Source organism: Zeugodacus cucurbitae, chromosome 2 (assembly GCF_028554725.1).
Source record: "Zeugodacus cucurbitae isolate PBARC_wt_2022May chromosome 2, idZeuCucr1.2, whole genome shotgun sequence".
NCBI lineage: Eukaryota > Metazoa > Arthropoda > Insecta > Diptera > Tephritidae > Zeugodacus > Zeugodacus cucurbitae.
The window spans coordinates 25666328-25682478 of NC_071667.1; the positions used below are offsets into that span (position 1 = coordinate 25666328).

The 16151-nt window shown below is 38.2% G+C and overlaps 1 protein-coding gene across 1 annotated transcript in view; it reads right to left on the bottom strand.

Annotated features, from left to right (window-relative positions):
- Nucleotides 1-242: 242 nt before the first annotated feature.
- The window catches only part of LOC105213140 (AT-rich binding protein), a 47504-nt gene continuing 31595 nt past the window's right edge, over nt 243-16151 (bottom strand). Inside the window, exon 3 of the mRNA XM_054225435.1 lies at nt 243-1053. Within this exon, the coding sequence (XP_054081410.1) occupies nt 243-644 (402 nt within the window). The 5' untranslated portion in view covers nt 645-1053. The remainder of the gene's footprint in view (nt 1054-16151) is intronic.

Consider the following 16151-nt stretch of genomic DNA (forward strand, 5'->3'; position numbering starts at 1 on the left):
ATCAAATTTTTTGTTGTCTACTGTTTCTAATATTAAATCAATAACAAATTCTAATGCTAATTAAAAAGAAGTATCTAAACACGCCTGTAACGAATTAAACAATTCAAGAGCTAGCAATTAATTAAAAGCTACATAAATAACTCAAGAAAGTGAAAATTTACCAAATAAATTTGTGCAAAGAAATTGTTAAAATTTATGTGAAAGTGTTCGAAAAAATAAGAAGAAAAAACTTGAAAACCAACTTACTGCCATGAGAAGCTGCCGGTGATGCCGTCTTTGAGGCGGTCGCGCAGCGAGCGCTGCCTGCTCGGGCCGGGGCCGGTGAGTGGCGGCAGTATGGCGTTCTCGCCATTGCCGTTGCCCTCATCGATGGCGGTGCTAATGTTCGAGGTGGAGCTGGAAATGGGCGCGCCACTGCCACCGCTGCCACTAACCGCGCCGCCTGCGCCAGCAGCGCTAACGGCATGCGACTCCTGTTGTTGTTGCTGTTGCTGCTCCACATGCTCCATTATGGGTGGCTGTTGCTGTGTTATTACTATTTGCTGTAAACTATGTGGCAGTTGCTGCTGCTGTTGTTGTTGTTGTTGCAGATGCTGATTATGACGCCGTCGTATGCTGTGGCGTGGCGAGTTTTCACGCGACATTTTGCGGTTATTTGTTGTTGTTGTTGTTGTTGTGTAAGGTATTTGTTTTGGTTGTTTGAGGAAATTCGTTAGATTTTTTTGGAATAAAATAATTATTACAGATTGTGTTTATTGATTATTTTTGTTTAGTATTGAATTTATTTTATTTTGAAGTTGTTTGAATCGAATGCGAATTATACGCAGAATGCAATGCGTAAATAACGGTATTTGCGTTAATTTGTTGATTATTTACTTGTGTAGCATAAAGTTTATAATGAAAACTCAATTTGCACGCAATTTTTATTTATTTTTTAATTTATTTTAGGTTATGTTGAAGCAGTAAAAACTCGTAGCAAATAAAAGTGGTTGCACATTCAAGCATTGGTGGCGGTCTCTACTGGAATTTTATTTGCTATCTCTTTTTTTTTCTCTAAAAAATCACATTCCGATGCACATTCAATTTAAAATAAAGTAATTAATAGTTTGGAAATAATTGAAAATTGTTTAGTTGGAAAGAGTAAATGGAGTAAAAAAGTGGAAAGAGTAAAAGTATTAAAGAGATGAAATTGTTTCGATGCAGTTTGAAAGTAAAGAGTAGTAGAGGATTTAAAATTTAATAATATTCTCAGTAGTCGTAAGGTGTTTAGTGTGTCGTGTGGACTTAAGTGCTCATTATTGTGGAGTAAATACCATTTTTTTAAATTTTATTTGCTAACGATAATACCTATTTTAGTTTGAGTTATTTGGATGACATTTTTGTTATTTGGATGACATTTTTATAAAAATTAAAATATTTTATTTAAAATTATATTAATTACATCTATAGCCTACATATGTATTTAAATTGTGTAGCTCTAATAAGTCCCCAACAGTACATATTTGCAGTACTCTTCGCTTAATTACACTTATCTAATGACGTTTAAGGGATCAATTAACCAATTTAGTTGAACAAATAATAGATTGCATGTATTTATCTACCGTTACTGATAAGAAAGAAAAATATTAAAATAAAAAATAATTATTTATTATTCGGTCACTTTAAAAAAAATGAACATGAAATGAAAAACTCCTGGTCGTCGAAGAAAAACTGACCCGATTGATTGATCCGTATACTTCTCATTGCAAGAAAGGGCCAATTTGTGATTCGGCGCAGTTGAATGTGGAATAAAAATAACCTCGCGGGCATTAATCGACCGAGACTCGGAGTCAATAAATTTACATATACCCGATTGAGAACTTATGGAGTGATCTTCAGAGAAGTTTTTCTGATTTTCCGTTTCTAAATAACAAGCAATTGGGACTCACTAACGCAAGACAAACGCACAAGAGATGCTCCACTGTTTCTTTGGTGTCCCGCTCTTGACATTTCCTGCATTCCTCCCGATCTGACAGCCCAACTTTATAGACGTGTGCCGCTATTAGGCTGTAACCTGTAAGAATGCCAAACACGGTCCTACAGCCCTTTTTATCGAGTGTCACTAAGAACCTTGAATATTTCCAATCTACAGCTTTGCACATGAACTTTACTGTTTTACAACGCGGTAAATGCTTGTAGCGCGCTGTGATTTTTCTTATCATGCACGAGTTTATGGCGTCATACAGACAGTGGGTTTACCGATGTCGATCATGCTTTCGGGTGACAGCGGTACACCACTCTTGGCAATCCCGTCTACGATTTCGTTGCCCTCGGTGCGTTTATGACGTGGCACCCAGTATAAGTGTAGCCGCATATTCCTGGCGTCACTTTCCACTGCTGCCCTGCTACTCAAAACACTTTTGGCCGATATTCGAAACGAGGTTATTGCCTTGATTGCTGCTTGGCTGTCTAAGTAGACGTTAACTTTAGAGTATCGGGTTGGTGCGTTGGACTTCTGCTTGAAATATACTGCACTGGTTCGCCAACTAGAACGATTGTTTTATGCCTAATTAAGGACAATATATCCCTGCACCAACTCAATAGTTTTGTATATTGGACTAGAGAATATTTTCATCGATTTTCGAATTAGAGTTGACACAAGAATAATATAAGAATGGAATAAAATTATGGATAATCAAAAATTGTATAATCTATAATAAGATATTGCTTAATATGAATGCGCTTACATTTATTAAACAATTATATTTCTTAATATTCTTAATTAGTTTATCTTAATTATGAAAAGTATAGAAAGTGTTAGATAAAAGTAGATTAGATAAGAAAGCATTCAATAGTTTAATATGAATAAAAAAATAAAATTGAAATGTAGGGAATTAGAAAAACAATTAGAAAATTTAATTTGTTAATTTCAAAAAGTGATAATGTTTTTACACTTTGTTTTCTTAATATTTTTATTCAGACAGAGATAATTTTTAATAAATATTCTAACTATGAATAATTCAAATTTAATAAATAAATAGTTTAAAATAATTGAATAATAAATTGTATTCTTATTTGGTACATATTATTACATTATTTAATTTTTTTGATTTATTATTAATTTTGCTATAATTAAATAATTAAGCAAATTAATTTTAAAAAAATTTATTTATGATTATTAATTTTAATTACTTAATAAAAATAATTAGAATTCGAAACATTTTAAAAACTAAAATTTATTTTTTTAATTCTAAAAATTTAAAAATTGTTTCTCTAATTTCAGCTACTTTGGATACAAATATTAGCAGATATCGGAAAGCTGGAAGCATACATTTTTAAGTATAGTAGACATTGCAATACATACATACATTCCACTTATACATACGAGTAAATTTTCTTAAGAGTACACAGTATCAGATAATGAAATATATTAAATTTGCAGAAGATTATAAGCAAATAAGTATTATAGACAAGATATTTAGAGGACGCACATTTTATTGACAGCTGAGGCTTCTAGCACTGATTCGGCTGCATGCAGGCATTTCCAATCCGCAATAACACATCTAGGGGTGTTGGCTAGCGGAGCAGAGTTGAAATTAGGATATGATTGGTTCCAGCAAATATCAAGTTCAGGCACATTTAGAACAGACTAACAGATTTCAACTATTTATTTATATACAATTAATATTCTTTGACATTATATATGTAAAAGCATTTGTTCATTAATATGTACACGTTTGTATGCAATGCACTTATGTTTTTATAAGCTTTTTTGACATTCATTCAATTTTTATATATTCACTAATTCTACTAATTCATACATACATATGTCTAGTTTCGATATCAGCGCTATAAACAATAAAAGAGAAGTGTGGAAACTTTTGAAATTCTTTGTAGTTTGCACTAGCGTTATAATGTGTATGTATGTATGTAAGTAAGCAAATGATTTACTGGATTTTATTTGCTCTCACTCAAAATTTATGATTAGATGTATGAGTATGTGTGTTGCAGCCTTGTTTGCGTTTGTGTATGTAAATTATGTAATTAATTTAAGACACTTTATATATATAAGATTACGCTCGGCAACCAACCTGTAAAGAGAAGAAGAAGATTAAAATATATATATTATTTATTATTTCGAATGATGGATTTATTAAGATCAGTAAAGCGTAACAGTAAGTACAAAACAGTTTTAGTAAAATTGCATTTGCATTGCAATTATGTGTGCGATGTGTTTGAAGGGACATACATGACGTATGAGTAACCTCCCCGCTAAACTACTTAAGCACTACTAGCTAAAACTCAAGTTAACATGAGTACAGCAAACTTTTAGTCTATAATGAGTAATAGTCGACTTTGAGCTTAAGAAAGCAAGCAATGGTAGTCGGTAGCGAAGCGATGGGGAAGAGCATTTGCAACGCGAATGCCAAACGATGTGCCGCCAAAACCAGAGAAGCACGTACCAAAGCACATTGGCATTGACAGTCGAGTGCAGCCTGGCGCACTATATTTGCAAGAAACTTAGTGCACACTCTGTTCAGCATACTTTGACTGAACTCTAGGGGCATCCGCTGCATATACTTCTGTCGAACACGCGCTCACTTCATAATTTTAATGGAATTTCCGTTTGCGCTGTAACTGAGTTTGTACGCGCGTTTTTGGTTGCGTTTGTGATGGCCAAGATATTGCGCAAAAGTCTCATTTGATATTAAATTAAACCATAAACTTTTAATTTGTGCTATAGCCGACAATTTTGGCGAACGCCAGTCATTTTTAGCTTGTTAATTAGCGCTAAATCGACTTAATCTTTCTTTTGCAATTAAAGGAATTTTTCTAATCTTTCACTACCAAAAAACAGAAAACGTTTAGATTTGAGTCCATTATTGTTGTAACAACGTAATAGATGCCTGAAAAATTTATGAGCAATGCTGGACGTATACATGGTCCCACTTCTTTTACTTAAACCGAACACCCGTATACAGTGATCCCCTCTTAAGTGCCTTTCCCTCTTAAGTGACAATATTTTGCGGTTTTTTCTCTAAATCTACATATAAAATTCCCCGCTTAAGAGCGCTCGCTTAAGTGCCTGTAATATTTTAGCCACAAATACAAAATTGTTTGCAATTTTTCTCTTTTAAGTGCCTTTTTATAAGTGCCTTGTGGCATTTAATGCGCTGAGAATTGTCAAAAGGAAAATATATATACCGTTTTTTATTTTTTTCATATTTATTGTTATTAATAAGTATTTTTGTTATTAATAAGAAATAATTGTGATTTTCATTCTAAAAGAAAAAATTTTAGATCAAAATATTTGAGAAAAGGCTTGGTAAGTACCTCGAGGCACTTAAGAGGGATTCATTTAAGTGCCTTTCCCGCTTAAGTGTCTCAAAAGTCTTGCATGTTCAGAGGGGGCACTTAAGCGGGGATTACTGTATATAGAACTACAGCTTATATGGTATCGATTATGGTAACTTGTTTAAGTTAATATGTTGCTTAACGCCTCCTCAGCTTAGTGACATGTTTAACAATTTTATATGATGTTATATTAGCGATTTTCTATTCCCCATTTATCTGTTCGCTATCTTATCAAGAAATGTATTTAAAAAACAAAGAACGATAAAAGAAAATATGTGGATATCTCATGTATAGCCTTTTCGCACAGGAGCTAATTGATCACTTAACCGGCCTTTGCTCGATTAAAGTGCTGATTTAGATCGTTTTATCATACAAAATAAAAATCTAATCTTTCTACATTAATTTATAATCGAATTTAATTAAAATCGAGTTGAATTTGTAATTACTTATACGCTATATGCCTGCGAGTTATTGTTCACGCTGATCGACGGTAGATATCGCTGCTGGATATAAATAATAAAATAGCACTCAGTTGAAGAAATTTAACAACTTCTTATAAAAAGCAAAACAAAAATGTATAACAGCTGATCGATTATCGAGTAGCCGGCAGTACGATGGGCAAACACTGGTTTCTCAATTATAATTTTAATTGAACAATTAATTTGGCTGTATGGAAAGGTTATAATTTGGTAATAACAGACTTATTTCTGAGATTTATAAACATATTTGCCGAAAATATTTAATCTGAATATGTTTATATTTTTTTTTTAATGTACAGATATTCCTAGTGGAAAATTAGTCAATGAGGTCCACATGTTCAGTATCTTCAATATCTTTATTGGTTTCATATTTACAGTAGCGGACAGTTAAATCCGGACAACTAAAAAATCATAGTTATTTCATATTATTTTAGCCAAATGTTTAAACTTTTTACTTTAAAACAATAATATATGTAGAATAATTGAGTATTAAGTGTAAACAAAGTCAGTGTTGTTGATTGCACTTATACTTCCATTTATTTTAATTAATTTTAGATATTTTATCATTTTGGTAGCTAACAATATAAACAGTGATATCTTTTTTGTTCTTTACACTAAAGAAAAATTTTTTTGGTATTATTTAAGGGGAACATTAATTGATACAAAAACATTATAATTAGTATTTTGTCGAACCTCCTTTGTTTTTTATAACGGATTTTATCCGCTCTTCCATTGAATTTATCAGAATTTGTAATGTTCCTGCTGCGATACCGTTATACCACACATCTTCGAGAATTCTATGGAATTTTGCTAAAGTTTTTGGTCTCTTCTGTGATATCTGAGTCTTCATTATAAACCAAAAGTTCTCAATTTGATTGAAATCCGGACTATTACCTGAACACTATAAAGTCGAAACCCCGATTTCTTATAAATAATTCTTCACCTGAAAGAAAAATGAAAGGACAATTATAAAATTTGTAATTTAAATTATAGCAATAACCTCTAGATGTACAAAAAAATTCATACTTACAATTTTGGCACGCTGGCATGGCGCAGAGTCATCCTGAAAAATACATCCGCTTATGAAAAATGGTCCACTATTAAGGGTATTAAATTCGTTTTAAGTGTCTCCTGGTACTTAAACCCGATGACGGTTCCATCTATTAGGACTAGTTGTGAAAGGCTATGGTAAAAAAACCATCCCCAGACCATTCGGCGGCCTCCCTGCTTAACGATTCATTGAAGACATTCGTCCTTGAACTACTCACAAGTTCTCCGCCTTACGTACGACATGCCGTCGCTACAAGAAGGGTTAAATTTTGATTCATCCGAGAAGAGAACATTTCGCCAATCAAGATGACTCCAATTTTCATGATCTTTTGCCCATCGTATACGGTTTTCATGCATTTTTGAGGTCCAAAGTCGTTTTTTGGCGGTTCGAAGAGCGTTCAAATCAACATCTTGAAGCCTTCAACGATCGGTTCTTGCGCAAATTTCTGTACCGACATCTTCAAATAACTTCATTTTAACATCCTAAGCAGTTTTGAAGCGATTCCTCAAGCACATGCGTTCCGTCACTCGATTTTCATTTGAATTTGTCTTCTTCTTTGATCCAGAGCCATTTTTTCTTAAGAGACCTGTTTCTATCGATTTTTTTTAAGAATTCTCCGGCGGAGGACTTGCTGAAGCCAACTCTATTACTAATTTCATGAATTGTCAGTTTTTATTTTCCCAAAATCAAAATATTACTTTTTTGCATTTCGGACATTTTTTTTGAAATTTGGCATATTAAATCTTTACCGAAGCACAAGCACAAAATAAATTATTAAACTCTTAAAAAATTAACTAAAAGTTGCTTTAAAACGTGTACCGAACACGTATTTATGTGAAAGAATAAGCCTTTCGGCAGTAAAATACACTGTTCGGTCTCAATCGCCCGTTAAATAAAAATCGAATGGTTGTCCGGATTTCAAGATATGATATCAAGGGAGGATGGAGTCATATGTAGAAGTTCACATAAGTGAGGAAAGTTTCTGACTGTCATTCACTTGGGAGTGGCCAGGAACGATTCTTTTACATGTCGCTCAAGCAGCTCACGACTTCCGGTCTCAGACCAAGTATCCTCTGGGTAGCCAACATCATATATGATATCAAGGGAGGATGGAGTCATATGTAGAAGTTCACATAAGTGAGGAAAGTTTCTGACTGTCATTCACTTGGGAGTGGCCAGGAACGATTCTTTTACATGTCGCTCAAGCAGCTCACGACTTCCGGTCTCAGACCAAGTATCCTCTGGGTAGCCAACAGACACCTAAAGTGAGAAGGCGAAACCCGCTTTTGCGGTTGTGCGTAGGGTTTGGGACCCACCACATAAAAACACCCCCCCCAATGAAAAGGAAGAAACGCCCTCGGATGAGAGACCCCAATTTGGATGACGACCACTGCAAACATTTAAAGGACTACGAATTAAAGGCATGCACCTGGAATGTCCGGACCCTTAATTGGGAAGGTGCCTCTGTCCAGCTGGTTGATGTCCTCGTAAGAGTAAAGGCTGACATCACCGCAATCCAAGAAATGCAATGGACGGGACAAGGACGGAAGAAGGGGGGTCCTTGTGACATCTACCACAGCGGCCATATAAAGGAGCGTAAATTCGGTGTGGGATTCGTGGTGGGAGAGAGACTCCGTCGTCGAGTCCTGGCATTCACTCCGGTGGATGAACGTCTAGCCACAATCCGCATCAAAGCGAGGCTCTTCAACATATCGCTGATTTGCGCCCACGCCCCAACGGAAGAGAAGGACGAAGTGATCAAAGATACCTTCTATGAGCGCCTAGAACGTACCTATGAGCGCTGCCCCCGCCACGATGTCATAATCGTGCTTGGCGATTTCAACGCTAGGGTGGGTAAAGAAGGTGTCTTTGGCACAACAGTCGGAAAATTCAGCCTCCATGACGAAACATCACCAAACGGTCTGAGGCTGATCGACTTCGCCGGGGCCCGAAATATGGTCGTCTGTAGTACTAGATTCCAGCATAAGAAAATCCATCAAGCTACTTGGCTGTCCCGGGATCGAATCACTCGCAACCAGATCGATCATGTTGTGATAGATGGACGACATGTCTCCAGTGTTTTTGATGTGCGTACACTTCGTGGTCCCAACATCGACTCGGACCACTATCCTGTAGCAGCTAAGATACGCACCCGCCTCGTTGTAGAAAAGCGCACACGTCAACAAGCACAAGGAAGGTTCGACATCGAGAAGCTGCAATCACAACCGACAGCTGAACGATTTTCTACTCGACTTGCACTCCTGCTCTCTGAGAGCACTCATCAGCATCTCGGTATAAGAGAGCTGTGGGACGGCATATCAAACTCCTTACGTACAGCTGCAACCGAAACCATTGGCTTTCGGAAAAGTCAAAAAAACAGCTGGTACGATGAGGAATGCCGTCTCGCAGCGGAGAGAAAACAGACTGCCTACCTCGCAACGTTGCAAACGACCACAACACGTCCGGGATGGGATAGATACCGAGAGCTGAAGAGGGAAGCGAGACGCATCTGCAGACAAAAAAAGAAAGAGGCCGAAATGCGTGAGTACGAAGAGCTTGAGAAGCTGGCAGACAGAGGGAATGCTCGAAAATTGTATGAAAAAATGAGGCGATTTACAGAAGGTATCAAGACCGGAGCATTATCATGTAGGGACCGAGGAGGTAATCTGGTAACGGATGTCCAGAGCATACTGGGATTATGGAGGGAACACTTCTCCGACCTGCTCAATAAGAAGTTACAACACCGCAGTGAAAGTACAACACCAGGAGATGGCGAACCCGATTCCCCAATCGATGACGATAGAATAGATGTTCCATTGCCCGACCATGAAGAAATTCGAATAGCAATTACCCGCTTGAAAAACAATAAGGTGGCCGGGGCCGATGGATTACCGGCCGAGCTATTCAAATACGGCGGCGAAGAGCTGATAAGGTGCTTGCATCAGCTTCTTTGCAGAATATGGTCGGAAGAAAGCATGCCTGACGATTGGAATCTCAAAAAGGGAGACCCCACAATTTGCGCCAATTACCGTGGGATAAGCCTCCTCAACATCGCGTATAAGGTTCTGTCGAGCGTATTGTGTGAAAGACTAAAGCCCACTGTCAACAAACTGCTGATTGGACCTTATCAGTGTGGCTTTAGACCTGGGAAATCAACAACTGACCAGATATTCACCATGCGCCAAATTTTGGAGAAGACCCGTGAAAATAGGATCGACACACACCATCTCTTTGTCGACTTTAAAGCTGCTTTCGACAGCACGAAAAGGAGCTGCCTTTATGCCGCGATGTCTGAATTTGGTATCCCCGCAAAACTAATACGGCTGTGTAAGCTGACGTTGAGCAACACCAAAAGCTCCGTCAGGATCGGGAAGGACCTCTCCGAGCCGTTTGATACCAGACGAGGTTTCAGACAAGGTGAAACACTCTCGTGTGATTTCTTTAACCTGATGCTGGAGAAAATAATACGAGCTGCAGAGCTAAATAGAGAAGGTACAATCTTATATAAGAGTGTACAGCTGTTGGCGAACGCCGATGATATCGATATCATTGGACACAACACCCGCGCCGTTAGTTCTGCTTTTTCCAGACTGGATAATTAAGCGAAGCGTATGGGTCTGGTGGTGAATGAGGACAAGACGAAATATCTCCTGTCGTCAAACAAACAGTCAGCGCATTTGCGTCTTGGCTCCCACGTCACTGTTGACAGTCATAACTTTGAACTTGTAGATAATTTCGTCTACCTGGGAACCAGCATTAACAGCAATAACAATGTCAGCCTGGAAATCCAACGCAGAATCACTCTTGCCAACAGGTGCTGCTATGGACTAAGTAGGCAATTGAAAAGTAAAGTCCTCTCTCGACGAACAAAAACCAAACTCTACAAGTCTCTCATCATTACCATCATACTTTACGGTGCAGAAGCGTGGACGATGTCAACATCCGATGAGACGGCACAAGGATTTTTCGAGAGAAAGGTTTTGCGGAAGATTTATGGTCCCTTAAACATTGGCAACGGCGAATACCGCAGACGATGGAACCATGAGCTGTATGTGTTATTCGACGACATAGACATAGTCCAGCGAATAAGAAAACAGCGGCTACGCTGGCTAGGTCATGTTGTTCGAATGGATGAAAGTGCTCCAGCTCTGAAAGTATTCGATGCAGTATCCGCTGGTGGAAGCAGAGGAAGAGGGAGACCTCCACTCCGATGGAAGGACCAGATGGAGAGGGACCTGGCTTCGCTTGGTATAAGCAATTGGCGCCAAACTGCCAGAAGGAGGGATACGTGGCGCGCTGTTTTGGACTCGGCTATAACCGCGTAAGCGGTGTCTACGCCAGTCAAGAAGAAGAAGAAGATATCAATATATCAATAAAATATTACATTTCAAATTTTGTTGAAATTAGTCCAGTGGAGCCTGGGTTCTGAGTATGAGTTCTGCCACGACCATTTAAGCATATATATATATGTATATAACACCCGTTTAGTTTTAGATGTCACAAACAACTGTTATGTAAACAAGTGTATTATACAACATGTTGCAAGAGTTTAAAAAATCATAGAAGAAGCATTGTCCATCCCGACCGTAGAAAAACTATGGATGTATCAAAGAGTACGCAGCAAGAGACTTAACAGATCGCAGTGCGAGATTTCGATAATTTTTGTGATCATTTTAAAGGGGTATCAACGAGATATATTTTGTGTTAGTGAAGATTTCAAACGTCTCGAATTGCCTTTTTATGCAAGCGACATCCACCTAACCTATCAATATTTAAGATTTTTTTTTATTGCTGACTTTAAAATTGTTATTGATATTATTTATAAATTGTTATTATTCATTTTCAAACATAATTGGAAAGTTTAAGGAACATATCTACATTTGGCTATACGAATATTATTTTTATTTCTCAACTTTCAATGCATGAAAAGTTTATCATCACTTAAAGTTTATCATTTTATCCCACAATACACTTTCACCCTGTTACAATTGCCCGCATTCAGAGTCCGAGCAAAGCAAAATTTGAAGCAGCACTAAATGTAATATATATATAATATTTATACATATTTATTTATTCATACAGTTATATAAATATATATGTATGTACATAAATGCAATCGCACCAAGTTGCCGGATATTTGCGCAGCCATTTTGTTGCCTCATTTTTGTGTTGGCCCTCTTTTGTTTCAACTCGCGCTCTCATGCGTGCTGTTGATTTGTGCATCGTTGCACAATTTGTTTTGATTACAAGCTGATGGCAAAGAGGAAAATATGAAATATATAAAGAGATAAATTGAAAATGAATAAACCGAAACAAAATGATACCCATTCATCGGCACTGAATACAAATTGTAAAATGTTGCATAAGCGCGCAACACAAATGTGGCAAGTTGCATTTGTGATATATATATATACATGTATCTATGCCATTAAAGGCCCCTCGTAAATGCAGTATTATACGAAATGTGTTACAATGTTCAAAATTGCTTTCGTGATTTGGGCACATTGTAATGGTACAATCTTCTATGATTCAATGGCTACGTTACACATCGCATGATAAACTTTTTGTACAGATCATAAAAGCTGCTAACAAATTGACAAAGAGATTGTGTGCTACGCTGTGCTTATTAAAGGAGAATACAGTGAGTCTTTATATATAATAGACAAGTATGTTTTTATTTATAGGGTTCAAACGAGTATCTTAAGTTTTATTTGGCTTAGAGAGACCAGCTATGGAGCATTTGGTCTTGAGTTGACTGGTACGGCTCGCCTACTCAGTAGTATAATAAAAGATCAATCAACAAGCTGTTTTTATTCCTAATTAAAAAATATCGTAAACAAATTCTGACCGACTTATCTTTATTAACCACCAATAGGCTTTAATATCTGCAGACATTCATCTGCCTTTCGGTTTCCTGTTCTATGGCATCACAAATGGATTTACAATTTTCAAATTTTTTCCCAAAAACAACATCAACATATTTAATACCACACTGTATATCTTAAGAAATATGGAAAATAAGTAAAAAATATATTTTCCAATTTTATAGTTCAAACAACCAATTTAAATATCGATGTAAACTGCAGAGCAGAACAAGGCCTAACTTCATACAAAATTGAAAGGCTTTATGCATATAAGGCCAAACACATATATGTATATAACACACAGTCAGTGCTTTGGCAGCAGCCAATTTAAGCAAATAGGGTCACCACTGCGTATGAGCAACTTTTCAAACTGAAAATTTGACACAATAAATCAAGCATGCTGCCTCGACAATAAAAAGTAATAGAAAATTCACAAAGCATATGGCAGATAATAAGTGTGTGTAAAAGTTAAGTGCAAGCGCAAAAATATATTATATAGCTACATTTGCGCGCAATAAAATTGCAGTTTATTGAGAATGATTTTTTATTGATTAAAATATATTAATGTCAATGTAATTTTTTTTTTTTTGAACTATAAGCAAAGATGCTTTCTATGAGCGCCTAGAACGCACCTATGAGCGCTGCCCCCGCCACGATGTCAAAATCGTGCTTGGCGATTTTAACGCCAGGGTGGGTAAAGAAGGTGTCTTTGGCACAACAGTCGGAAAATTCAGCCTCCATGACGAAACATCGCCAAACGGCCTGAGGCTGATCGACTTCGCTGGGGCCCGAAATATGGTTGTCTGTAGTACCAGATTCCAGCATAAAAAAATTCATCAAGCAACGTGGCTGTCCCCTGATCGAAATACGCACAATCAAATCGATCACGTTGTGATAGACGGAAGACAGGTCTCCAGTGTTTTAGACGTGCGTACGCTCCGAGGACCAAACATTGACTCGGACCATTATCTAGTAGCAGCAAAGATACGCACTCGCCTCTGTGCAGCAAAGAACGCCCGTCAACAAACACAAGGAAGGTTCGACGTCGAAAAGCTGCAATCACAACCGACAGCCGAACGATTTTCTACTCGACTTGCACTCCTGCTCTCTGAGAGCACTCATCAGCATCTCGATATAAGGGAGCTGTGGAACGGCATCTCAAACTCATTGCATACCGCTGCAGCCGAAACAATTGGTCTCCGGCAACGCCAAAAAACCAGTTGGTACGATGAGAATTGTCGTTCCGCAGTGGAGAGAAAACAGACTGCCTACCTCGCAACGTTGCGATCGACCACAACACGTTCGGGGTGGGATAGATATCGAGAACTGAAGAGGGAAGCGAGACGCATTTGCAGACGTAAAAAGAAAGAGGCCGAAATGCGTGAGTATGAAAAGCTTGAAAAGCTGGCCGACATGGGTAATGCTCGAAAATTTTATGAAAAGATGAGGCGATTAACAGAAGGTTTCAAGACCGGAGCATTATCATGTAGGGACCGAGAAGGTAATCTGGTAACGGATGTCCAGAGCACACTGGGATTATGGAGGGAACACTTCTCCGACCTGCTCAATGGCAGTGAAAGTACAACACCAGGAGATGGCGAACCCGATTCCCCAATCGATGACGATGGAATAGATGTTCCATTACCCGACCATGAAGAAATTCGAATAGCAATTACCCGCTTGAAGAACAACAAAGCGGCGGGGGCCGATGGATTACCGGCCGAGCTATTCAAATACGGCGGCGAAGAACTGATAAGGTGCATGCATCAGCTTCTTTGTAGAATATGGTCGGAAGAAAGCATGCCTGACGATTGGAATCTTAGTGTGCTCTGCCCAATCCATAAGAAGGGAGACCCCACAATCTGCGCCAACTACCGTGGTATAAGTCTCCTCAATATCGCATATAAGGTTTTGTCGAGCGTATTGTGTGAAAGACTAAAGCCCACCGTCAACGAACTGATTGGACCTTATCAGTGTGGCTTTAGACCTGGAAAATCCACAATGGACCAGATATTCACCATGCGCCAAATCTTGGAAAAGACCCGAGAGAGAAGAATCGATACTCACCATCTTTTTATCGATTTTAAAGCTGCCTTCGATAGCACGAAAAGGAGCTGCCTTTATGCCGCGATGTCTGAATTTGGTATCCCTGCAAAACTAATACGGCTATGTAAGCTGACGTTGAGCAACACCAAAAGTTCCGTCAGGATCGGGAAGGACCTCTCCGAGCCGTTCGATACCAAACGAGGCTTCAGACAAGGTGACTCACTATCGTGCGACTTCTTCAATCTATTGCTGGAAAAAATAATACGAGCTGCAGAACTAAATAGAGAGGGTACAATCTTCTACAAGAGTGTACAGCTCCTGGCGTATGCCGATGATATTGATATCATCGGAAGCAACAACCGCGCCGTTTGTTCTGCGTTTTCCAGACTAGATAAAGAAGCGAAGCGTATGGGTCTGGTGGTGAATGAGGACAAGACGAAATATCTCCTGTCGTCAAACAAACAGTCAGCGCACTCGCGTCTTGGCTCCCACGTCACTGTTGACAGTCATAACTTTGAAGTTGTAATTAATTTCGTTTATCTGGGAACCAGCATTAACAACACCAACAATGTCAGCCTTGAAATCCAACGCAGAATCACTCTTGCCAACAGGTGCTACTTTGGACTGAGTAGGCAATTGAAAAGTAAAGTCCTCTCTCGACGAACCAAAATCAAACTCTATAAGTCGCTCATTATTCCCATCCTGATGTATGGCGCTGAAGCGTGGACGATGACAACATCCGATGAGACGACTCTTGGGGTTTTCGAGAGAAAGGTTTTGCGCAAGATTTATGGTCCTCTAAACATTGGCAACGGCGAATACCGCAGACGAAGGAACGATGAGCTGTACGATTTATACGACGACATTGACATAGTTCAGCGAATAAAAAGATAGCGGCTACGCTGGCTAGGTCATGTTGTACGGATGGAAGAAAACACTCCAGCTCTGAAAGTATTCGATGCAGTACCCGCTGGAGGAAGCCGCGGAAGAGGACGACCTCCACTCCGGTGGAAAGACCAAGTGCAAAGTGACCTGGCTTCACTTGGTGTTTCCAGTTGGCGCCAAAAAGCAAAAAGGAGGAATGAGTGGCGCGCTCTGGTGGATTCGGCTATAATCGCTTAAAGCGGTTCCTACGCCAAATATATATATATATATAAGCAATTTAATAGAAATAATAATAAATAATGATTTAAAAATTTATATTGCTCTCTTCGATAAATAAATAATGAATACAATTATTTTCATAATTTTGAATTTATTATTTTAATTTTGAAAATATTTTTCGCTCATTTCTTCTACTGTATATGATATATATGCTTAATACAAAATATGATTATGTTGCACGCCACTGTAACCACACGAGTGGGTTAGTGTAAT